The 24,801-nt window shown below is 49.3% G+C and overlaps 1 protein-coding gene across 2 annotated transcripts in view; it reads left to right on the top strand.

Moving 5' to 3' along the window:
• Positions 1-24,801, top strand: part of rasgrf1 (Ras protein specific guanine nucleotide releasing factor 1) — a 173,218-nt gene that overhangs the window by 103,784 nt on the left and 44,633 nt on the right. For both annotated transcript variants that reach the window (XM_038813451.1, XM_038813452.1), the window contains 6 exons: positions 271-334; positions 966-1,102; positions 2,602-2,684; positions 9,050-9,298; positions 12,202-12,572; positions 14,550-14,675. In XM_038813451.1, the coding sequence (XP_038669379.1) occupies positions 271-334; positions 966-1,102; positions 2,602-2,684; positions 9,050-9,298; positions 12,202-12,572; positions 14,550-14,675 (1,030 nt within the window). The remainder of the gene's footprint in view (positions 1-270; positions 335-965; positions 1,103-2,601; positions 2,685-9,049; positions 9,299-12,201; positions 12,573-14,549; positions 14,676-24,801) is intronic.

Here is a 24,801-nt window from a genome sequence, read left to right on the forward strand (position 1 = left end):
CAGTGATTCATCTACAGCTCTCAGCTCATCCCTCAGCTCTCTCTCTGCTTTTAAAATGTCACCATTACGTTTATGCTGTCTCCCCTCATTCTTACCCCTGAAATGCCTCACTTCGCAGCTCTCTAAGTTAAATTTCACCTCCCATCCAACTACACATTTCACCCATGTTGCGTAAATGTTTGACAGGTTAGTTCAGGCGAGAGAAGGAGCACGATGATTGTTTGAATAGAACTTTGGTTCCGTTGTAATGTGTTTGTAACTGCCTTGCAGAATGGAGTACTATCACTCATTGACTGCACCTTGATGGAAGACCCAGAAGCCACAGAAGATGAATGTATGTCAAAAATGTTGAGATATTTACAAAATAGTGTGAGTGGCCAGGTGTGTGTGTTTGTGTGTGTGTGTTTGAATGTATATATGAGTGCGCATGTGCATATGTGAGTGTGCAAGCGAGTGTGTATGTGTGGGTGTGTACCTGATTCTCGCCTCTGAATGACATGCTCTGGGTTTAAGTCCCACTCCACGGCTTGAGCACAAAACTGAAGGTGACTCCAGTGCATTACTGAGGGAGCATTGCGCTGTCAGAGGTGATCCCTCACAGGTGAGACATTAACCCAAGGTCTCATGTAAAGGTGTAAAGGATCCATGGCACTATATTGAAGAAAAGCAAGGAAGCTCTCCCCAATGTCGGACCAATATCTATCCTTCAATGAACATCATAAAAAAAGATGATCTGGTCATTATAGCATTGTGACAACATTTATTAAAATGTTGGCAGACTATGGATGTTAGTCTGCAACACTGACACGACCAAAGCAGTATTGGTGTGAGTGTATTTCAGGGTGTGTACATGTCCGCCAGTCAGCACTAACTCTGGGGGGGATACGGTTTACAAAAATAGAAAGTGAAGCGATTGAAAGACCGATCCCTTGTTGTATAGCTTCTCTCTTGTTTAAATCTGACAGCTCGGGGATTGGGACAGGACATGGAGCACCTTGACTTCAAAATCGTTGTGGAACCAAAAGATTCCCCGTCCTTCACTGTGATCCTGGTGGCCTCATCTCGTCAGGAGAAAGCGGCGTGGACAAGTGACATCAGCCAGGCGAGTGAACCTCCATAAAATCCACAGAGCACAGCAGGGGGGCCACTCTGTGCCCATCCGCACAGTGCCAACTCAGCGAAAAAACTGCCCAAACTGCCCCCCTCCTCCTGCTCTGTTCCATTCAAGTATTTATCCAATGCCCAGTCTTATTCCTTCTTTAGTGTGTGACCAACACCCCAGGAACCCTTCATTAACGGAGTCAGGATAAGTAGGGATTGCCAACGAGTGCCGGACTTGTCAATGTTGCCCACATTCCGAGAATGAAGAATAAATCACGGCTGCCAATTTTCAAACAACTTCTCCCAGAAAGAGTTAATGAAATGAGCAACCGGTTAACTGATATTGATTGAGAAGACCATGCTGAACAATGACTCCCTAATCTCCTTTACATTAGCTATGGGATCTTGTACATGTGCTGAACCTGATTTAAAATCTTGCTAAAAGAGAGTGGGCAGGATTCTCCGTCCTGCCATCCCCGCTTTCAGGTGGGGCAGCGGGTTCTCCATTTGCAAAGCCAGCCAATGGGATTTCCCATGGTGGGCCACCCCTCGTGTTCAGGAAACGTGTGGGCGTGGGCGCACTGCTAGCGGGGCAGAGGATCCTGCCAGCGGAGAATGCCGCTGGGTAGCTTCGGCAATGCCGCACTCCAGGGTACTTCACGGAAGTAGCAGGTGGGAAATGAGAATATTTTCATAGAATCATAGAATTTACAGTGCAGAAGGAGGCCATTCGGCCCATCGAGTCTGCACCGGCTCTTGGAAAGAGCACCCTACTTAAGCCCCACGCCTTCACCCTATCCCCATAACCCAGTAACCCCACCTACCCTTTTTGGACACTAAGGGCAATTTAGCACAGCCAATCCACCTAACCTGCACATCTTTGGACTGTGGGAGGAAACCGGAGCACCCGGAGGAAACCCACGCAGACACGGGGAGAACGTGCAGTTTCCGCACAGACAGTGACCCAAGCCGGGAATTGAACCTGGGACCCTGGAGCTGAGAAGCAACTGTGCTAACCACAGTGCTACCGTGCTGCTCATTATTTTTGATTGAGAAACCTGGGTGATGGTATTTTATGTTGGAGATTTGAATCCATGTAGTGGATCAACATCGTCACAAATATAAGACAGAGACGGGGCTGGTTTATCACACTGGACTAAATCGCTGGCTTTGAAAGCAGACCAAGGCAGGCCAGCAGCACGGTTCAATTCCCGTACCAGCCTTCCCAAACAGGCGCCGGAATGTGGCGACTAGGGGCTTTTCACAGTAACTTCATTGAAGCCTACTCGTGACAATCAGCGATTTTCATTTCATTTTTCATTTTCAGAGAAGAATTTGGTTTGCATGCTTTGGGTTTGGCACATAGGAACAGCAGTGGGCCATTCTGCCCCTCAAACCTGTTCCACTTGGCACAGATGATAGCATTCGCCAACAGTATTTTTAATTCTTAAACCAGTCTAGAATTCTCCACATCTTATTGAATAATTTTACTCTTTCCAGTGCATAGATAACATTCGGTGCAATGGCCTGATGATGAATGCATTTGAAGAAAATTCAAAAGTCACGGTCCCCCAGATGATTAAGTAAGTACGTTTTGCGCTAACATTTTCCCGCTGTGTCGCTCACCTTGTTAAAATACTGGGATTGAGTACAGAATTCCTTCCCCTCGTGGGGTAAACATAATCTGTCCCAATAAACTCCCCATGGGCCCCACAAATACTCTGGGGCATGCCAAGTGGACTATTGTCCAATCTCTACCATTGATAAATAATGGGACGTACCTTTTTCTGTGAAATTCTGGGTAGTTTTCCGCCCTGCCCTTCGCATTGAGCTTTCCCAGGTACCACAGAAGGTATTATTAGAATTAGAATTAGAACAGTACAGCACAGAACAGGCCCTTCGGCCCTCAATGTTGTGCCGAGCAATGATCACCCTACTCAAGCCCACGTATCCACCCTATTCCAGTAACCCAACAACCCCCATTAACATTATTTTTTAGGACACTAGGGGCAATTTAGCCTGGCCAATCCACCTAACCCGCACATCTTTGGACTGTGGGAGGAAACCGGAGCACCCGGAGGAAACCCACGCACACACGGGGAGGACGTGCAGACTCCGCACAGACAGTGACCCAGCCGGGAATCGAACCTGGGACCCTGGAGCTGTGAAGCATTGATGCTAACCACCATGCTACCGTGGTGCCCAAGACTGTTTCTACATATAGGGATCCAACAGAAACCAGCCATCCTGGGAATGATACATTACTGAAAGAGACAACACATTGTGTCTGTGCTATTGCACTGAAAGAGCTTTCAATTAGTCTCACTCCTCTCCGCACTTTCCCCGTGGCCCTGTAATTTTTTTCCCTTCCAGTATTTATCTAAATCCTTTTTGAAAGTTACAATTGAATTTGTTTCCTTCCTGTGAGACTAGCTAAGATGAAAAAGGAAGCATACATAAGATCTAGGCGACTTCAAACCGATGAAGCTTTGGAGGAATATCGGGAAAATAGGACAAATCTCAAACGCACAATAAAGAGGGCTAAAAGGGGTCATGAAATATCTTTGGCTAACAGGGTTCAGGAAAATCCCAAAGCCTTTTATTCGTATACAAGGAGCAAGAGGGTAACTAGAGAAAGGATTGGCCCACTCAAAGATAAAAGAGGGAATTTATGCGTGGAGTCAGAGGAAATGGGTGAGATTCTTAATGAGTACTTTGCATCAGTATTCACCAAGGAGAGGGACATGACGGATGTTGAGGTTAGGGATGGATGTTTAAATACTCTAGGTCAAGTCAGCACAAGGATGGGGGAAGTTTTGGGTATTCTAAAAGGCATTAAGGTGGACAAGTCCCCAGGTCCGGATGAGATCTATCCCACGTTACTGAGGGAAGCGAGGGACGAAATAGCTGGGGCCTTAACAGATATCTTTGCAGCATCCTTGAGCACGGGTGTGGTCCCGGAGGACTGGAGAATTGCTAATGTTGTCCCCTTGTTTAAGAAGGGTAGCAGGGATAATCCAGGGAATTATAGACCTGTGAGCTTGACGTCAGTGGTAGGCAAACTGTTGGAGAAGATACTGAGGGATAGGATCTATTCACATTTGGAAGAAAATAGACTTATCAGTGATAGACAGCATGGTTTTGTGCAGGGAAGGTCATGTCTTACAAACCTAATAGAATTCTTTGAGGAAGTGACAAAGTTAATTGATGAGGGAAGGGCTGTAGATGTCGTATACATGGACTTTAGTAAGGCGTTTGATAAAGTTTCCCATGGCAGGTTGATGGAAAAAGTGAAGTCGTATGGGGTTCAGGATGTACTAGCTAGATGGATAAAGAACTGGCTGGGCAACAGGAGACAGAGAGTAGTGGTGGAAGGGAGTGTCTCAAAATGGAGAAAGGTGACTCGTGGTGTTCCACAGGGATCCGTGCTCGGACCACTGTTGTTTGTGATATACATAAATGATCTGGAGGAAGGTATAGGTGGTCTGATTAGCAAGTTCGCAGATGATACTAAGATTGGTAGAGTTGCAGATAGCGAGGGGGACTGTCAGAGAATACAGCAAAATATTGATAGATTGGAGAGTTGGGCACAGAAATGGCAGATGGAGTTCAATCCAGGCAAATGCGAGGTGATGCATTTTGGAAGATCCAATTCAAGACCAGACTATACGGTCAATGGAAGAGTCCTGGGGGAAATTGATGTACAGAGAGATCTGGGAGTTCAGGTTCATTGTACCCTGAAGGTGGCAACGCAGGTCGATAGAGTGGTCAAGAAGGCATACAGCATGCTTGCCTTCATCGGACGGGGTATTGAGTACAAGAGTCGGCAGGTCATGTTACAGTTATGTAGGACTTTGGTTAGGCCACATTTGGAATACTGCGTACAGTTCTGGTCGCCATATTACCAGAAGGATGTGGATGCTTTAGAGAGGGTGCAGAGGAGGTTCACCAGGATGTTGCCTGGTATGGAGGGTGCTAGCTATGAAGAAAGGTTGAGTAGATTAGGATTTTTTTCGTTGGAAAGACGGAGGTTGAGGGGGGACCTGATTGAGGTCTACAAAATTATGAGAGGTATGGACAGGGTGGATAGCAACAAGCTTTTTCCAAGATTGGGGGTGTCAATTACAAGGGGTCACGATTTCAAGGTGAGAGGGGGAAAGTTTAGGGAGATGTGCGTGGAAAGTTTTTTACACAGAGGGTGGTGGGTGCCTGGAACACTTTGCCAGCGGAGGTGGTAGAGGCGGGCACAATAGCGTCATTTATGATGCATCTAGACAGATATATGAACAGGAGGGGAACAGAAGGAAGTAGATCTTTGGAAAATAGGCGACAGGTTTAGATAAAGGATCTGGATCGGCGCAGGCTGGGAAGGCCGAAGGGCCTGTTCCTGTGCTGTAATTTTCTTTGTACTTTGTACTCTCTGAGACAATGCAATCCAGGTCTGATGTGTAATTTTCTCCCTCCTGCTGCATCAGTGCGTCCTTTCATTTCCTCCCACCAATCCTCTGTGAGCTAATACAGTGATCAAACTGCAAACTGGGCTGTGAAAAAGGCACAGACACAAGCATGGTTATAAAGACTTGGGGGTGGAGATCTTCAGAGGAAATTCTGGCTATTTGGCAAATGCAGGGAAGGGTACATTATCATTGCCGAAACCAAATGAAAGGACTTTCCTCACCTCCTACATCCCTGCATGTGTTATCATCAATGGAGAATAACCAATTGAGGCTTCAGTTGGAACTAAGACCGAGAATTTAGAATTTAGAACAGTACAGCACAGAACAGGCCCTTCGGCCCTCGATGTTGTGCCGAGCTATGATCACCCTACTCAAACTCACGTATCCACCCTATACCCGTAACCCAACAACTCCCCCTTAACCTTACTTTTTAGGACACTACGGGCAATTTAGCATGGTCAATCCACCTAACCCGCACATCTTTGGACTGTGGGAGGAAACCGGAGCACCCGGAGGAAACCCACGCACACACGGGGAGGACGTGCAGACTCCGCACAGACAGTGACCCAGCCGGGAACCGAACCTGGGACCCTGGAGCTGTGAAGCATTGATGCTAACCACTATGCTACCGTGCTGCCCTAATATAAGGGAGAATATAAAGGGTTTTGCTTTAACCACCTCCTGCTCACACCTTCAATATTAATGTAAAACAGAAATATAGGAACCAGAGACCATTCAGCCCCTCGAGCCTGTGCTGTCATTCAAGGAGATCAGAGGGTGCAATCTATCAGCCTCGCCGTGCCCGACCCGGGACACGACGAGATTGGGAGGCCTCCCATGAGATTTACCAGCCTCATCACATCTCATGAGATCTAATGGGATCTGGCACAGCATCGCAATCTGCAGGATCTGGCACAGCATCGCAATCTGCGGGATCTAGCACAGCATCGCAATCTGCGGGATCTAGCACAGCATCACAATCTGCGGGATCTGGCACAGCATCGCAATCTGCGAGATCTAGCACAGCATCGCAATCTGCGGGATCTGGCACAGCATCGCAATCTGCGGGATCTAGCACAGCATCGCAATCTGCGGGATCTAGCACAGCATCACAATCTGCGGGATCTGGCACAGCATCGCAATCTGCGGGATCTAGCACAGCATCGCAATCTGCGGGATCTGGCACAGCATCGCAATCTGCGGGATCTGGCACAGCATCGCAATCTGCGAGATCTAGCACAGCATCGCAATCTGCGGGATCTAGCACAGCATCGCAATCTGCGGGATCTAGCACAGCATTGCAATCTGCGGGATCTAGCACAGCATCGCAATCTGCGGGATCTGGCACAGCATCGCAATCTGCGGGATCTAGCACAGCATCGCAATCTGCGGGATCTGGCACAGCATCGCAATCTGCGAGATCTAGCACAGCATCACAATCTGCGGGATCTAGCACAGCATCGCAATCTGCGGGATCTAGCACAGCATCGCAATCTGCGGGATCTGGCACAGCATCGCAATCTGCGGGATCTAGCACAGCATCGCAATCTGCAGGATCTGGCACAGCATCGCAATCTGCGGGATCTAGCACAGCATCGCAATCTGCGGGATCTAGCACAGCATCACAATCTGCGGGATCTAGCACAGCATCGCAATCTGCGAGATCTAGCACAGCATCGCAATCTGCGAGATCTAGCACAGCATCACAATCTGTGGGATCTGGCACAGCATCGCAATCTGCGGGATCTAGCACAGCATCGCAATCTGCGGGATCTAGCACAGCATCGCAATCTGCGGGATCTAGCACAGCATCGCAATCTGCGGGATCTGGCACAGCATCGCAATCTGCGGGATCTGGCACAGCATCGCAATCTGCGGGATCTAGCACAGCATCGCAATCTGCGGGATCTGGCACAGCATCGCAATCTGCGGGATCTAGCACAGCATCGCAATCTGCGGGATCTGGCACAGCATCGCAATCTGCGGGATCTGGCACAGCATCGCAATCTGCGGGATCTAGCACAGCATCGCAATCTGCGAGATCTAGCACAGCATCGCAATCTGCGGGATCTAGCACAGCATCGCAATCTGCGGGATCTAGCACAGCATCGCAATCTGCGGGATCTAGCACAGCATCGCAATCTGCGGGATCTAGCACAGCATCGCAATCTGCGGGATCTAGCACAGCATCACAATCTGTGGGATCTGGCACAGCATCGCAATCTGCGGGATCTGGCACAGCATCGCAATCTGCGGGATCTAGCACAGCATCGCAATCTGCGGGATCTAGCACAGCATCGCAATCTGCAGGATCTGGCACAGCATCACAATCTGTGGGATCTGGCACAGCATCACAATCTGCGGGATCTAGCACAGCATCGCAATCTGCAGGATCTGGCACAGCATCGCAATCTGCGGGATCTGGCACAGCATCGCAATCTGCGAGATCTAGCACAGCATCGCAATCTGCGGGATCTAGCACAGCATCGCAATCTGCGGGATCTAGCACAGCATCGCAATCTGCGGGATCTAGCACAGCATCGCAATCTGGCTCCTGCCTATTACAGTCAGGACCCAGATTTGCAAATTCAAGTGAGCAACTAGTCTCACGAACATGTCTATCCCAGATCTACCCAGTGCCCGGGACATAACAGCCTCCCCTCGGAGACCCCATGCTGGTTCCCACGAACATGGACCAGGCGTATCGGCACTTGGAGGGGTCACCCAGGTGATTGGGGGGCCCTGGGTGGTCTGAGAAGGGTGGTACAATGGCACCCCTGATGCCACCTGTTCACCATGGAGCTGCCAGGTGGCATCATTCCCATGGGGATTTGGCCCGGGGGTACCCTGCCCTTATGAGGTGGGGTGCGGTGGGCTCAATGAAATGAAATGAAAATCGCCTATTGTCACAAGTAGGCTTCAAATAAAAAGGCCCTAGTCGCCACATTCCGGCACCTGTTCGAGGAGGCTGGTATGGGAATTGAACCGTGCTGCTGGCCTGCCTGGGTCTGCTTTCAAAGCCAGCGAATTAGCCCTGTGCTAAACAGCCCCTTGTCACCCCCTTATGGTGAGTTGGGGCCTTGGGGAGGGGGGGAATCCGGAAGTTGCAGCCTGGGATCCAGACATTGGGGAGTCATTTTTAAACGGAGCTGATTAGTGCAGGAAACGGGGCTACGTGGGCCTCAGCAGAGAGTTTAATAGCGGGGTCATTATCAGCGCAGCCAGCACCAGGAAACACTCGGATAAACGCTCCGAGTTTATCCTCGGATAAACGCTCCGGCACGGGACTCTGTTTCATTTCCATTAAATTGCTTCCCATGGCTGCGCTGTATCTAAACTCTATTCCCTGTCTTGCTTCTGACCCCCAACAAAAATCTATCGAATGTCATCTGGTCCCACTCAAGGGTGTACATTACAATTATCAAAGTCTTTGTAAACTTAACATATTTACCCCACTGCATTGCTGACTCTGTTTGTACTGTGATTGGCAGATCAGACACAAGCCTGTACTGTGATGATGTTGATATACGATTCAGTAAAACCCTCAATTCCTGCAAAGTTCTCCAGATTCGCTATGCAAGTGTGGAACGCTTGTTGGAACGCCTAACTGATCTGCGCTTCTTGAGTATAGATTTCCTCAACACGTTCTTGCATTCATATCGCGTTTTCACAACAGCTGACATTGTGCTGGACAAGCTCATCACCATCTACAAGAAACCAATAAGTGCAATACCTGCAAGGTATACTTTCCATTTGTGAAACATTTCCCTGTTCATGGTTATACATTTCAGTTTGTGTGTGTGTGTGTGAGAGAGTGTGTGAAAGAGCATGTGGGAGAGAATGTGTGAGAGAGAACGTGCGTGAGAGGGAGCGTGTGTGAGAGAGTGTGTGAGAGAGAGAGTGTGTGTGAGAGAGTGTGTGTGAGAGAGAGTGTGTGTGAGAGAGAGAGCGTGTGTGTGAGAGAGAGAGTGTGAGAGAGTGTGTGTGTTTGTGTGTGAGAGAGATTGGCTGTGTGTGTGAGAGAGTGTGTGTTTGTGTGTGAGAGAGTGTGTGAGTGTGTGTGTTTGTGTGTGAGAGAGTGTGTGTGAGTTTGTGTGTGAGAGAGTGTGTGAGTGTGTGTGTTTGTGTGTGAGAGAGTGTGTGAGTGTGTGTGAGAGAGTGTGTGTGAGTTTGTGTGTGAGAGAGTGTGTGAGTGTGTGTGTTTGTGTGTGAGAGAGTGTGTGAGTGTGTGTGTTTGTGTGTGAGAGAGTGTGTGTGAGTTTGTGTGTGAGAGAGTGTGTGAGTGTGTGTGTTTGTGTGTGAGAGAGTGTGTGAGTGTGTGTGAGAGAGTGTGTGTGAGTTTGTGTGTGAGAGAGTGTGTGAGTGTGTGTGTTTGTGTGTGAGAGAGTGTGTGAGTGTGTGTGTTTGTGTGTGAGAGAGTGTGTGTGAGTTTGTGTGTGAGAGAGTGTGTGAGTGTGTGTGTTTGTGTGTGAGAGAGTGTGTGTGAGTTTGTGTGTGAGAGAGTGTGTGAGTGTGTGTGTTTGTGTGTGAGAGTGTGTGTGAGTGTGTGTGTTTGTGTGTGAGAGAGTGTGTGTGAGTGTGTGTGAGTTTGTTTGTGAGTGTGTGTGTTTGTGTGTGAGAGAGTGTGTGTGTGTTTGTGTGTGAGAGAGTGTGTGTGTGTGTTTGTGTGTGAGAGAGAGATTGGCTGTGTGTGTAGATATATAAATGGGGACGGTTAAAGCTTATGTGATAAAAGAGGCAGGATTCACTGATCACTGTGTGTAGTAATCTCACCAATATTTTCATGAAGGTTTCTCTCGACCAATTTCGCTAATAAAATCATTGAATTCCTGTTTTAATGTGGGCATTTACCAATTGATTAATTTTTCCATTGCGTTTCTCTGAGTTAAAATCAAAGAATGCTTTACGCCGATTAATACAAGTGGTAGGAAACTGAGTGATATTATTGACTACAATCATTTCACTTGTTTAGCTCAAGGCCAGTAACAGGAATTACCTGTTATAATCCAGGTGTATTCAGAGAATTGATTATTTATCCATTTAATAACTTATATTCCGCTCAGTCCACAAGTATGACCCTAACCTTCCTGTCATTTGTCATTTGAACTCACCTTCCTGCTCTCACTCTCACTTCCTGCCGCAGAGTTCCAGTGAAGCCCAACGTAAACTGGAGGAACAGCGCCTCATCTTCCAATCAGGCAGGTTGCAGCCTCCCAGACTCAACATCCAATTCATCAACTTCAAACTCTGGCCTTCCTCCCCCATCTTAAACCCCTTTTTAAAAATATCCCATACACGTATTGCCTCAATGCAACCACCCCCCCCCCCCCCCCTCCCCACCGCACCCTCCCCACCCCACAGCAGGGCATCTGCCTTTTGTTCTTAAAATTGCCACATTTTGTTGCAGTCTGTCACAGCTACATTTCAATATCTGACACATTCTCCCTTTCTTTAGTTCTGCCAGAGTCAAAGGACTCAAAACATTAACTCTGGGCGCAATTCTCTGAAAATGGGGCTATGTCCCCGGAGAATGTCCCGAGTGATTCTCCATTTTGCAGGGGGGCTAGCAGGGCCCCGGAGTGGTCCTCGCAACTCCGGCTGCCGATACTGGGCCCTGCACCTCCAGCCTCAGGCCCGCACATGTGCGCGGTGGCGGCCCCCCCGCAACATAGCAGACCCACACAGCGGGCCGGCCCCGACAATATAGCCCCCCCCCCCCCTAGATCGCGCGCGTCCACCGATCGGTGGCCCCCGATCGCGAGCCTGGCCGCCCTGGAGGGCCCCCCCCCCCCCAGTTACAGATCCCCCCGTGGGTCTGACGCCCCATTCTCCGCCCCCGCGACAGAGGCTCAGAGAATCCCGATCTGTTTCTCTCCCTACAGGCGCTGCCAGACCTGCTGAGGTTTTTCGGCGCCCTCTATTCTCCTTTCAGATTCCAGCATCTGCAGTATTTTGCTTAATCCCTTAAATTGCTGGGAACAATGAGCTGAAAGTTCATTTGTGCCCGATTCCAGGTATTAAAGCTGGAAGATGAGCACAAACTGGCCCAATATTGTAACTCGGCTAACATCTAAACGTTGTGGGTGGGAGCAGACAGTTTGCACTTCCACCGATTCAGACCTTGGGCCATCCCCCTCACGTGCGCACACTCTCGGTGATGGGCCATAAGGCCATAAGGAATTGGAGAGAGGTGCGGGCAGCGACCCTTGAGCGAGTTACGGAGCCAGGATTCCTTCTCCTCCTGGCTCCATGGCTCTTTGTGAGTTTCTTTGGTTGGAGATGGTTGGAGAATGCTGAGATGACCACTCCTGTCCAATGCAATACGGAGTTCCGCACAGAGGCTCACAATGTGCGTTCAGCTCTTAAATTTAAACACAGAGGAAGTTAGAGCATGGGAGTAGGCCATCTGACCTCACATGTCAGTGCCAGCTGAAAAAGAGCTTAATCCCACCATCTAGTTTTTGGTTCATCGCCTTGGAGATTATGACATCCAAGTGTTCTCAAATACGATGAGAATTTCTGCCTCAACCAGTAGGTTCATTTCACATTCCAACCTACTTTTGTAATCATGCCGTCAGTGAAATAAAATGGACCAATTATACTTCCGCAATCATATTAATATTTGATTTCTTCTCAAATATAGATCACTCGAACTGTTTCTTGCAAGCAGTCAAAATAATAAGCTTATGTACCGGGAACCCCCGAAGTCTCCTCGAGCCAGTCGGAAGTTCTCCTCCCCACCACCTCTATCGATTTCCAAGTCATCATCACCAATTCGGAGGAGGAAGCTTTCCCTAAACATTCCCATTATTACTGGGGGAAAGGCTCTGGATCTAACCACGATGACCAGCTCAGCGAATGGCTATGCAAGTATGTACTCTTCCTCATCGCCCTTCAGCAAGACCACCCTGGACATCAACAAACTGTACGTGTCGAGCACTTACTCCAACAAGCTCCCTGATGAGCAGGAAGGCAAACTGGATAAACCTGAAGATGTTGGCCCCAGCAAAGGAGGTGAGCTTTTGGCACGTTTGTGGTGCTCGACACAAATAATGAGTTGATGAGTAAGGCTCAAGGGAAAGGGCGGTGAGACGTCACAGCGTCGGGCATTGAATTTTATTCTTATTTGTTCTCAGAATGCCGGCTGGGCCAGCAGTCATTGCCTCATCCATAATCCCCTTTGAGAAGGTGGTCATGGGCTGCCTTCGGGGATTGCTGCTGTCCACGTAATGCAGGTGCACCCATATTGCAGTTAGGGATTCAGGGATTCCAGGATTTTGACCCAGTGACAATGAAGGAACGCTGATATTGTGCCGAGAGGTGTGTGGCTCCAAGGGCAACCTGAAGTTGGTGGTATTCCCATGCACCTGATCTACAGCCGAGAGGAAATAATTAATGTCCGTCTTGTAGGTGTTAGTAATTGTAGACTATTTGCAGATAAATGACCAAACATCCCAGATTATTTGGGACTGTTCCATATTTGAGACTACTTAAAGGTGATCCAATGGGTGTGGTCACTGATGATAAATAATTCCTCATATTCAGTACATTTATTGTGAAATATAGTCATATTGTGAAATATAGTCATATAGTAATCTAGTCGCCAAACAGTGAGGTGAGGTGACATCCTAGGGAACGCCTGGTCCAGTGGCTGGGTGGGTGGAGGGAGGATCAGGACACTGAGATTATCTCAGAGATCCCAGTATATGGATAAGTAATACACTTGTTTCTTTTTTTAAATAAATTTAGAGTACCCAATTCATTTTATCCAATTAAGGGGCAATTTAGCGTGGCCAATCCAGCTACCCTGCACATCTTTGGGTTGTGGGGGTGAAACCCACGCAGACACGGGGAGAATGTGCAAACTCCACACGGACAGTGACCCTGTGCCGGGGTCGAACCTGGGACCTCAGCGCCGTGAGACAGCAGTGCTAACCACTGCGCCACCATGCTGCCCATAATAATTAATACATTGTCTGACATTCATCTCTGTGCAATCTCAATTGAAATTTCAAAACCCTTGCTTAGAAAGTAATAGGCCTTCCACTGCTTCGCATTTCTCATCTAGGGCTGGTTTAGCACACTGGGCTAAATCGCTGGCTTTTAAAGCAGACCAAGGCAGGCCAGCAGCACGGTTCAATTCCCGTACCAGCCTCCCCGAACAGGTGCTGGAATGTGGCCACTAGGGGCTTTTCACAGTAACTTCATTTGAAGCCTACTTGTGACAATAAGTGATTTTCATTTCATTTTTTCATTTCTATGCTGATTGACCTCTGTTAACCTATCTCTGAATTTTATGGCAATTCCAATATGGCGGCAGGTAGTGCACCTCAAGGTGGGAATAAATGTGCGTTTTGTGTCCACTATATGTGAGGGCTGAGGGCTCCATTTAGCATCCAAACAGCAGGCTGATCTGTTAACACTGCAGGAATTTTCCCACAAATGTGAGTCACTTGGCCTTTATCTTTAAGCTATTAGAGGGCGGCACGGTGGCGCAATGGTTAGCATTGCTGCCTATGGCGCTGAGGACCCAGGTTCAATTCCGGCCTCGGGTCACTGTCCCTGTGGAGTTTGCACAACCTCCCCGTGCCTGCGTGGCTCTCACCCCCACAACCCAAAGATGTGGATTGACCACGCTAAATTGCCCCTTAATTGGAAAATCGATGATTGGGTACTCTAAAAAATGTTTTAGATCTTTGAGATAATAGGCAGTAAGGGCCTCAAAAAGGACAACTGACCCCAGCTCATAATCCACAAAATCTATTTATGATATATGTATTTATAGCCAACCTTTAATGCCAGGCACACTTACGGACAATAAAGTTAGTCTTTCTCTGAGAAATGTTCACAATGAGAAGCTAATTATTCGAGCTTCACAGTGAAAAGAGAACTTTTTTATTCCATGGAATTGAGCAGAGGTCTAGGCCAAAGAGCTGAACAGAGAGAGTGTTCAACCCTCCAAACATTTGATGAATCTCTTCTTACCATCAGGTGCAGGCAAGACGGTGAAGGAGGATTCTGAGACCGAGCAGGCTTTTAGTGATGAGGCCGAGACAGAAACTTCACCGACAAAATCTCCACCAACACCAAAAAAACTGAAAGGCAAGAACACGTCAGGTAAGGAGCCCGGGGATGATGCCAGCTCACCGGGTTAGAACTCCAGATCAATAACCCTCCCCAACTCTGGGACCTATGCCAGCTCTGTAATCCTCAGAAATCTCTGCATTGTTCCAATTCTGGCCTCTTGTGCATCCCATTAATGTCGAATCTTCAACTTCTTAGATCAAAGCTCTGCAACGTGCTCCTCTCCTTCTGCCTCTATACTTCTCTCTCCTCTAAGATGCTTCTTAAAACCTACATCGTTGACCAAGGTTTTGATCACCTGCCGGAATACACAGTGGTTAGCACTGTTGCTTCACAGCTCCAGGGTCCCAGGTTCGATTCCCGGCTTGGGTCACTGTCTGTGCGGAGTCTGCACGTTCTCCCCGCGTCTGCGTGGGTTTCCTCCGGGTGCTCCGGTTTCCTCCCACAAATCCCGAAAGATGTGCTCGTTAGGTGAATTGGACATTCTGAATTCTCCCTCTGTGTACCCGAACAGGCGCCGGAATGTGGCGACTAGGGGCTTTTCACAGTAACTTCAATGAAATGATAAAATGAAAATGGCTTATTGTCACGAGTAGGCTTCAATGAAGTTACTGTGAAAAGCCCCTAGTCGCCACATTCCGGCGCCTGTTCGGGGAGGCTGGTACGGGAATCGAGCCGTGCTGCTGGCCTGCTTGGTCTGCTTTAAAAGCCAGTGGTTTAGCCCAGTGAGCTAAACCAGCCCCATTGCAGTGTTAATGTAAGCCTACTTGCAACAATAATAAAGATTATTATAAAGATTATATTTTCTTATGTGGCTCAGTATCACACTTTGCCTCGATAACACCTCTATGAAGCTGAGGCTGGAAAAACAAGCTTGTTCAGTGCCTTGCTCGGAGTGCTATTTTTCTCAGAGTGCCGGGGTTAAGGTAGGAGTTTAAGGGGTTTAAGGAAGTGGGGGAGCAGAGATGTAAAAAGACTGCGAGCTGAGAGTCAGAGCGGAGATTTAAAAAGCGTGGGAACTGCCAGGGACACCTCTGGGTTGAGTTTCAAAAAACAATCCCGGAATGACATAACAGGAAAACAGTGGGAGCGATCAGACTATCTCATCATGCCCGGTGACGCCATGAGGACGTTAAATCTCATGATATTTGCGATGCTCATCACACCTAACGAGATCCATCACAATCTGGATCTCGCCCTCGCTGGGCAAGGTCAAGATTTACATATTTAAATGAGCAGTTAGGCACCCGATGCTCCTGAGGCTCGGGAACAAACACCCGGGCCTGGGAGACCTCGCCATGGCGCTGTTTAGCACATACGTAGACTAGGGGCAGCACCTGGGGGGGTCTCCCAGGCTATCAGAGGCCCCTGGGTGGTCGGTCTCTGGGTGCTGCCACCCGGGCACCAAGGCACTGCCAGGGGTAACAAGGGAGGGAGACAGAAGATGGGAAATTATAGGCCGGTTACTCTGACTTTGGTCATGGGTAAAATTTTAGAGTCCATTTTAAGTGCATGGTAAAATAGGGCAGAGTCAGCGCGGCTTTGTCAAGGGGAGGTCATGCCTGACAAATCTGTTAGAGTTCTTGAGGAGGTAACAAGGAGGTTAGATAAAGGAGCGCCAGTGGACACGATGTATTTGGATTTCCAGAAGGCCTTTGACTAGGTGCCATGCAGGAGGCTGCTAAATAAGATAGATGCAATGGGGAAAGAATTCAGACAGTCTGAAGCACAAAGAGACTTGGGAGTCCTAGTTTAGGATTGTCTTATATTAACGTGAAGGTTCAGTCAGCAGTTTGGAAGGCAAATGTTAGCCTTCATTTTGAGAGGACTAGAATACAAGACCATGGATGTACTGCTGAAGCTGTATAATGAAATGAAAGGAAATGAAAATTGCTTATTGTCACAAGTCGGCTTCAAATGAAGTTACTGTGAAAAGCCCCTAGTCGTCACATTCCAGCGCCTTGTTTGGGGAGGCTGTTACGGGAATAAGGGTATAAGGCTGGTATAAGGCTCTGGTCAGACCCCATTTGGAGTAATGTGAGCAGTTTTGGGCCCCGTATCTAAGGAAGGATGTGCTGGCCTTGGAAAGAGTCCAGAGGAGGTTCTCACGAATTATCCCTGGAATGAAGAGCTTTTCGTATGAGGAACAGCTAAGGACTCTGGATCTGTACTCGATGGAGTTTAGAAGGATGAGGGAGGATCTTATTGAAACTTGCAGGATACTGCGAGGCCTGGATAGAGTGATCGTGGAGAGGATGTTTCCACTTGTAGGAAAAACTAGAACCAGAGACACCATGTCAGACTAAAGGGACGATCCTTTAAAACACAGATGAGGAGGAATTCCTTCAGCCAGAGGGTGGTGAATCTGTGGAACTCTTTGCCGCAGAAGGCTGTGGAGGCCAATTCACTGAGTGTCTTTAAGACAGAGATAGATAGGTTCTTGATTAATAAGGGGATCAGGGGTTATGGGGAGAAGGCAGGAGAATGGGGATGAGAAAATATCAGCCATGATTGAAAGGCGGAGCAGACTCGATGGGGCGAGTGGCCTAATTCTGCTCCTATGTCTTCTGGTCTTATGGTTTTTGATGTTTTCTTCATTTTAAATCGCTAAATCGCATTTAAAGGCTAAATCGCTGGCTTTTAAAGCAGACCAAGCAGGCCAGCAGCACGGTTCGATTCCCGCACCAGCCTCCCCTGACAGGCGCCGGAATGTGGCGACTAGGGGCTTTTCACAGTAACTTCATTGAAGCCTACTCGTGACAATAAGCGATTTTCATTTTATGTTTAAGTAGTAAAGGTCATGACATGATCATGAGAACATTCATTCAAGGGAACAAAATCACTATTTTAATGAAGAGATAACTTGGTTAAAATAATCAATTTACTATTATCCTTAAAATCACGGGCGGGGCATCTTGTAATATGCAATAAGCAGCTATACCTAATTATTCATACACCATCATTTCAGAACTCAAAACTCAGGCATTAATGCTGTTAGGGAGATCAGAAGCTGAGAATCAGGAAGGATTATTGATCTATTTCTTTGTTTCAGTTTATTTCTTCTACTCCCTTCCCACAGTCTTATTAAATCACACAGTCACTGTAGTGGGCAGGGAGTGTTGCTGTATTGTATAATCACACAGTCACTGTACTGGGCAGGGAGTGTTGCTGTATAATCACACAGTCACTGTACTGGGTGTTGGAACCAACAATTCTACGGACACGTGCTTGTAGGATCAGAATAGCGGTTTTAATATACTTACAACAGAGCCAGCCTGTTAGCCGTTGACCTTTCGGTGAACTGGCCGGCTGACCCTGTGGCACTGATCTTTATACAGCAGCTCCTGGGGGAGGAGTCCTGACCGGAGCCAAGGGAGAAGCCCCGTACAACTCTCGAGCATTCCCAGAGCTACTCCCCCTGGAGGACTGGTAGTGCAACTGCACTTACAACATAGACACATGTACAGGTTATAATCCGGTGTGAAATACATTCACCACATTCACCCCCTGTGAAAAAAATCAAGTCCGGCGGGGGTGGTGGCTCACAGAGTTAGTCTGTCCGGTGGACAAATTGTTATTTTCGATCTGCGGAGCACCGGGGTTGCAGCCTCTTGCGGTGGCTGGGTGGGTGTTGAGAGCTGGGGTACGATGGCAGACTCCGGGGCAGGTCTCGTCCGAACTTTATACACCTCTGGCTCGACCGGAGACTGGGGGCGCTGGGGGCGGGCTGGTTCTGGCATGTGGAACCGGTGGGGTGAGCTTGCCGGATCGGGGGCGCGAGGTGGCGGCGGCATAGGGAACGGGGTAAGGGGTTCCTCAGCGGGGGGGGGGGGGGGGGGGGGCTGGATCCAGCGGGTGCCAGGTCCCGAAGGGATACTGTGTCCTGGCGACCGTCCGGGAACTCCACGAATGCGTACCGGGGGTTGGAGTGGAGGAGGTGCACCTTTTCAACAAGGGGGTCAGTTTTGTGCCCCCGGGCGTGCTTCCCCGGAGGCCCGGGCCTGGTGTCCTCAGCCACGCCGGAAGTGAGACCCCCGTGGTAGTGCCCCTAGAAAAAATGAAGAGTCGCTCATGAGGGGTTTGATTTGTAGCTGTACAGAGGAGGGATCTAATTGCGTGGAGCGCGTCTGGGAGGACTTCTTGCCATTGGGAGACTTGGAGTTTTCTAGACCGGAGGGTCAGTAGGACGGTCTGCCAGACCGTCGTGTTCTCCCTCTCCACCTGCCCGTTCCCCCTGGGGTTGTAGCTGGTAGTCCTACTCGAGGCGATGCCCTTGTCGAGCAGGTACTGATGCAGCTCGTCACTCATAAAGGACTACCCCCGGTTGCTGTGCACGTAGCTGGGGAAACCGAACAGGGTGAAGACACTATGCAGGGCCCTAATGAATGTGTGGGAGGTCTTGTCGGGGCATGGGATGGCAAAAGGGAATCGGGAGAACTCGTCGATGATGTTGAGGAAATAGATGTTCTTGTTAGTGGAGGGGAGTGGCCCTTTGAAATCAATCGCGAGGCGTTCAAAGGGCCTAGAAGCCTTGACCAGGTAGGCCCTGTCTGGTCTATAGAAGTGCGGTTTGCACTCCGCACAGATCGGGCAGTCCCTGGTGACCGCTTTTACCTCCTCGTTGGAGAAAGGCAGGTTTCGGGCTCTGATGTAGTGGGCGAGCCGGGTGACCCCTGGATGGCAGAGGTCCACGTGGATGGCTTTCAGACGGCTGATCTGCGCGCTGGCGCATGTCCTGCGGGATAGGGCATCCGAGGGCTCGTTGAGCTTCCCCGGTCGATATTTAATATCGTAACTATAGGTGGAGAGTTCAATCCTCCACCGAAGGATTTTATCATTTTTTATTTTGCCCCTTTGCGAGTTGTCAAACATAAAGGCAACCGATCGTTGGTCGGTAATGAGGGTGAACCTCCTACCTGCGAGGTAGTGCCTCCAGTGACGAACAGCCTCCACAATGGCTTGTGCTTCCTTCTCGACAGAGGAGTGTCGGAGTTCTGAAGCGGATAGGGTACGGGAGAAAAATGCAACGGGCCTCCCTGCCTGATTTAAAGTGGCTGCTAGAGCTACCTCTGAGGCGTCGCTCTCAACCTGAAAGGGAGTGGATTCATCCACCGCCCGCATGGCTGCTTTGGCGATGTCCTCCTTGATGCAGCTGAAGGCCTGGCGCGCTTCAGCAGACAGGGGAAATCGTGTGGCCTTAAAGAGTGGGTGGGCTTTGTCCGCATATTGAGGGACCCATTGGGCGTAGTACGAGAAGAAGCCCAAGCACCGTTTGAGGGCCTTGGGGCAATGAGGGAGGGGGAGTTCTAAGAGTGGTTAGGCATACGGTCCGGGTCTGGGCCCAGGACTCCGTTCTCCACGACGTAGCCGAGGATGGCCAGTCTGTTTGTGCGGAAAACGCATTTCTCCTTGTTATAAGTGAGATTTAATTTCTGTGCCGTTTGGAGAAAACGGTGGAGGTTGGCGTCGTGGTCCTGCTCGTCATAGCCGCAGATGTAACATTGTCCAGATACGGAAACGTGGCCCGCAGCCCGTACTGGTCTACCATTCGGTCCATTGCTCGTTGGAACACCGAAACCCCGTTAGTGACGCCGAAGGGAACCCGGAGGAAGTGGAAGAGGCGGCCATCGGCCTCGAATGCCGTGTAGTGGCGGTCCTCCGGGCGGATTGGGAGCTGGTGGCATGCAGACTTCAGATCCACCGTGGAAAATAGCCGATATTGGGCAATCTGATTAACCATGTCTGCAATTCTGGGGAGGGGATACGCGTCTTGGAGCGTAAAGCGATTTATGGTCTGACTATAGTCGACAACCATGCGGAATTTTCCCCCGGTCTTGACGACCACCACCTGAGCTCTCCAGGGACTATTACTGGCCTCTATGATCCCCTCACTGAGCAGCCGTCGGACCTCCGATCGGATAAAGACCCTATCCTGTAGGCTGTATCGCCTGCTGCGAGTAGCTACTGGCTTGCAATCTGGAGTGAGATTGGCGAAGAGCGGAGGGGGGGAGATGCACAGTGTGGTTAGGCTGCAGATAGTGAGTGGGGGCAGGGGCCCGCCGAAGCTGAGGGTGAGGCTCTTGAGGTTGCACTGGAAATCCAGGCCTAATAAAAGTGGCGCGCAGAGGTCGGGCAGGACATAAAGTTTAAATTTAGAATAACTAGCACCTCGAATTGTGAGCATAGCAACGGTGCGTCCTTGGATTTGGACTGAGTGGGAGCCCGAAGCGAGGGCGATAGTTTGGCTCACCAGAAAAATAGAAAGCGAACAGCGTCTTACCAGCTCTGGATGTATGAAGCTCTCGGTGCTCCCGGAGTCAAAGAGGCATGGCGTGCTGTACCCGTTGATCTGGACCTCCGCCATCGAACTTCGTAGGTGCTTGGGGCGGGATTGATCCAGGGTGACCGCGTTGAGTTGCGGGCCGCGTGGTGAGTGCCCGAGGAAGTCGTATTCTTCAGATGAGCTTTCTGAGCATGCCGATGCAGATGGGGCCCGTGGATCGCACGTGGTGAGCGGCGAAGAAGATGGCGGCCCCCATGAGTCGCACGTGGCTGGCCGCATGGTGGGGGTTTGCCAAGATGGCGGCCCCCATGGATCGCACGGGCGGGAGGGGGCGGAGTCGGGGCGTAGGCCGCAGCGTTTCAGGTCCCGCGGGCCCGCTGGTGTTGGGAGCGATTTGTTCTCTCTGCAGGGGAGTTAATGGCGGGTCGTAAACACGTGGCGTGCATAAATCTCGTTCATGGGCCTAACGTACATTTTGTCCAATGTCGCCAGGGCTGCGGTGTAAGAACCGGCTGGATTCAGCTGTGTGGAGATTCTGTGGCTTACCCTCGCGTGCAGTAGGCTGAGTTTTTGTTCCTCCGTTGTTCCGGTGGTGCTGGCTTCTGCCAGGTAGGCTTTAAAACATCTCAGCCAGTGGGAAAAAATTTCCTTAGCCTCTGCATCCTGTGGGTCGAGTTCTAGGCGTCCGGGCTTGAGGGCTGCTTCTATGATTTCTTCGACTGTTTCCTAAGTATATTAAATTGTTGGAACCAACAATTCTACGGACACGTGCTTGTAGGATTAGAATAGCGGTTTTAATATACTTACAACAGAGCCAGCCTGTTAGCCGTTGAACTTTCGGTGAACTGGCCGGCTGACCCTGTGGCACTGATCTTTATACAGCAGCTCCTGGGGGAGGAGTCCTGGGCGGAGCCAAGGGAGAAGCCCCGTACAACTCTCGAGCATTCTCGAGCTACTCCCCCTGGAGGTCAGGTAGTGCAACTGCACTTACAATATAGACACATGTATATACAGGTTATAATCCGGTGTGAATCACATTCACCACAATCGGCAGGGAGTGTTGCTGTATTGTACAATCACACAGTCACTGTACTGGGCAGGGAGTGTTGCTGTATAATCACACAGTCACTGTACTGGGCAGGGAGTGTTGCTGTATAATCACACAGTCACTGTAGTGGACAGGGAGTGTTGCTGTATAATCACACAGTCACTGTAGTGGGAAGGGAGTGTTGCTGTATTGTATAATCACATAGTCACTGTAGTGGACAGGGAGTGTTGCTGTATAATCACACAGTCACTGTATTGGACAGGGAGTGTTGCTGTATAATCACACAGTCACTGTAGTGGACAGGGAGTGTTGCTGTATTGTATAATCACACAGTCTCTGTAATGGGCAGGGAGTGTTGCTGTATAATCGCACAGTCACTGTAGTGGGCAGGGAGTGTTGCTGTATAATCAGACAGTCACTGTAGTGGACAGGGAGTGTTGCTGTATAATCACACAGTCACTGTAGTGGACAGGGAGTGTTGCTGTATAATCAGACAGTCACTGTAGTGGACAGGGAGTGTTGCTGTATAATCACACAGTCACTGTAGTGGGCAGAGAGTGTTGCTGTATAATCAGACAGTCACTGTAGTGGACAGGGAGTGTTGCTGTATAATCAGACAGTCACTGTAGTGGACAGGGAGTGTTGCTGTATAATCACACAGTCACTGTAGTGGACAGGGAGTGTTGCTGTATAATCACACAGTCACTGTAGTGGACAGGGAGTGTTGCTGTATAATCACATAGTCACTGTAGTGGACAGGGAGTGTTGCTGTATAATCACACAGTCACTGTAGTGGACAGGGAGTGTTGCTGTATAATCACACAGTCACTGTAGTGGACAGGGAGTGTTGCTGTATAATCACACAGTCACTGTAGTGGACAGGGAGTGTTGCTGTATAATCACACAGTCACTGTAGTGGACAGGGAGTGTTGCTGTATAATCACACAGTCACTGTAGTGGACAGGGAGTGTTGCTGTATAATCACACAGTCACTGTAGTGGACAGGGAGTGTTGCTGTATAATCACACAGTCACTGTAGTGGACAGGGAGTGTTGCTGTATAATCACACGGTCACTGTAGTGGAGAGGGAGTGTTGCTGTATAATCACACAGTCACTGTAGTGGACAGGGAGTGTTGCTGTATAATCACACAGTCACTGTAGTGGACAGGGAGTGTTGCTGTATAATCACACAGTCACTGTAGTGGACAGGGAGTGTTGCTGTATAATCACACAGTCACTGTAGTGGACAGGGAGTGTTGCTGTATAATCACACAGTCACTGTAGTGGACAGGGAGTGTTTATGTATTGTACAATCACACAGTCACTGTAGTGGACAGGGAGTGTTGCTGTATAATCACACAGTCACTGTAGTGGACAGGGAGTGTTGCTGTATAATCACACAGTCACTGTAGTGGACAGGGAGTGTTGCTGTATAATCACACAGTCACTGTAGTGGACAGGGAGTGTTGCTGTATAATCACACAGTCACTGTAGTGGACAGGGAGTGTTGCTGTATAATCACACAGTCACTGTAGTGGACAGGGAGTGTTGCTGTATGATCACACGGTCACTATGGGCGGATTTGTCACAATTTGACACTAGGTTCTGTGGTGGGGGCGGGAATATGGAATGTTTTCCGCTGCAGAATCCGGTGGAAAAACATGTCAAATATTCCAGCCCTGATCTCATTAATTCTGCTCCTGGGTGTTTTGGCCTGTATTTCATGGTGGGGATGATCTGAATAGCACCTCGTCTACCATCGTGCCTGGTGTCACATTGAGAAGACGTCCAACATCGCTGACTGACTATTGAGGAAAGAAAATGGACCGCCTGAAAATGACCAGACACATCACCAGCAATCTGTCCTGGTCCACCCACATCAACGCTACCACCAAGAAAGAACAACAGCGCCTATACTTCCTCAGGAAACTAAGGAAATTCGGCATGTCCACATTACCAATTTTTACAGATGCACCACAGAAAGCATCCTATCTGCCTGCATCACAGCCTGGTATGGCAACTGCTCGGCCCAAGACCGCAAGAAACTACAGGGAAGCGTGAACATAAGACCATAAGACAAAGGAGCAATCACCCAGGAGACATCATCCAGTCCATCCATTGACTCGATCTACGCCTCCCGCTGCCTGGGGAAAGCGGGCAGCATAAACAAAGACCCCTCCCACCCGGCTTACTCACTCTTCCAACTTCTTCCATTGGGCAGGAGATACAAAAGTTTCAGAACACAGACAAACAGACTCAAAAACAGCTTCCTCCCCGCTGTTACCAGACTCCTGAATGACCCCTTATGGACTGAACTGATGTCTCCACACACCCTCTTTACCGAGTAGTACTACACTCCGTATGCTTCACCTGGTAACTGTGTCTATGTATTTACATTGTGTATCTATGTACGTCCTATGTTTTTTCATGTATGGAACGATCTGTCTAGACCGTACGCAGAACAATACTTTTCACTGTACCTCGGTACACGTGATAATAAACCCAAATCTAAGTCCATGAAGCACTCTGAGACCATAGAACGATAGAACGATAACAAGATGAACGTCATGTGAACGAAGATGGATTGCCAGGAACATGCTGAGGCTGGAAGATGGACACAGAGTCTGGAAGGTCCGACTGTGGGCGCAACCCCACCGACTGTTGTGGTGTTCCGGGGTTCAGGGTTGGGAGCTGCCTCCACCCCGAACTCCAGAGGCAGCCCCAGGAATTGTTCAGGTGCGTCCCAACGTCTGCGTGCAACATTGTTCCAAATGTATTGCCTGCCAGCGAGATTTCCCACCGGCATCGCAGAAGGCCTGGCGCGCGG

The sequence above is a fragment of the Scyliorhinus canicula genome, chromosome 12 (genome assembly GCF_902713615.1).
Source record: "Scyliorhinus canicula chromosome 12, sScyCan1.1, whole genome shotgun sequence".
Taxonomy (NCBI): Eukaryota; Metazoa; Chordata; class Chondrichthyes; order Carcharhiniformes; family Scyliorhinidae; genus Scyliorhinus; species Scyliorhinus canicula.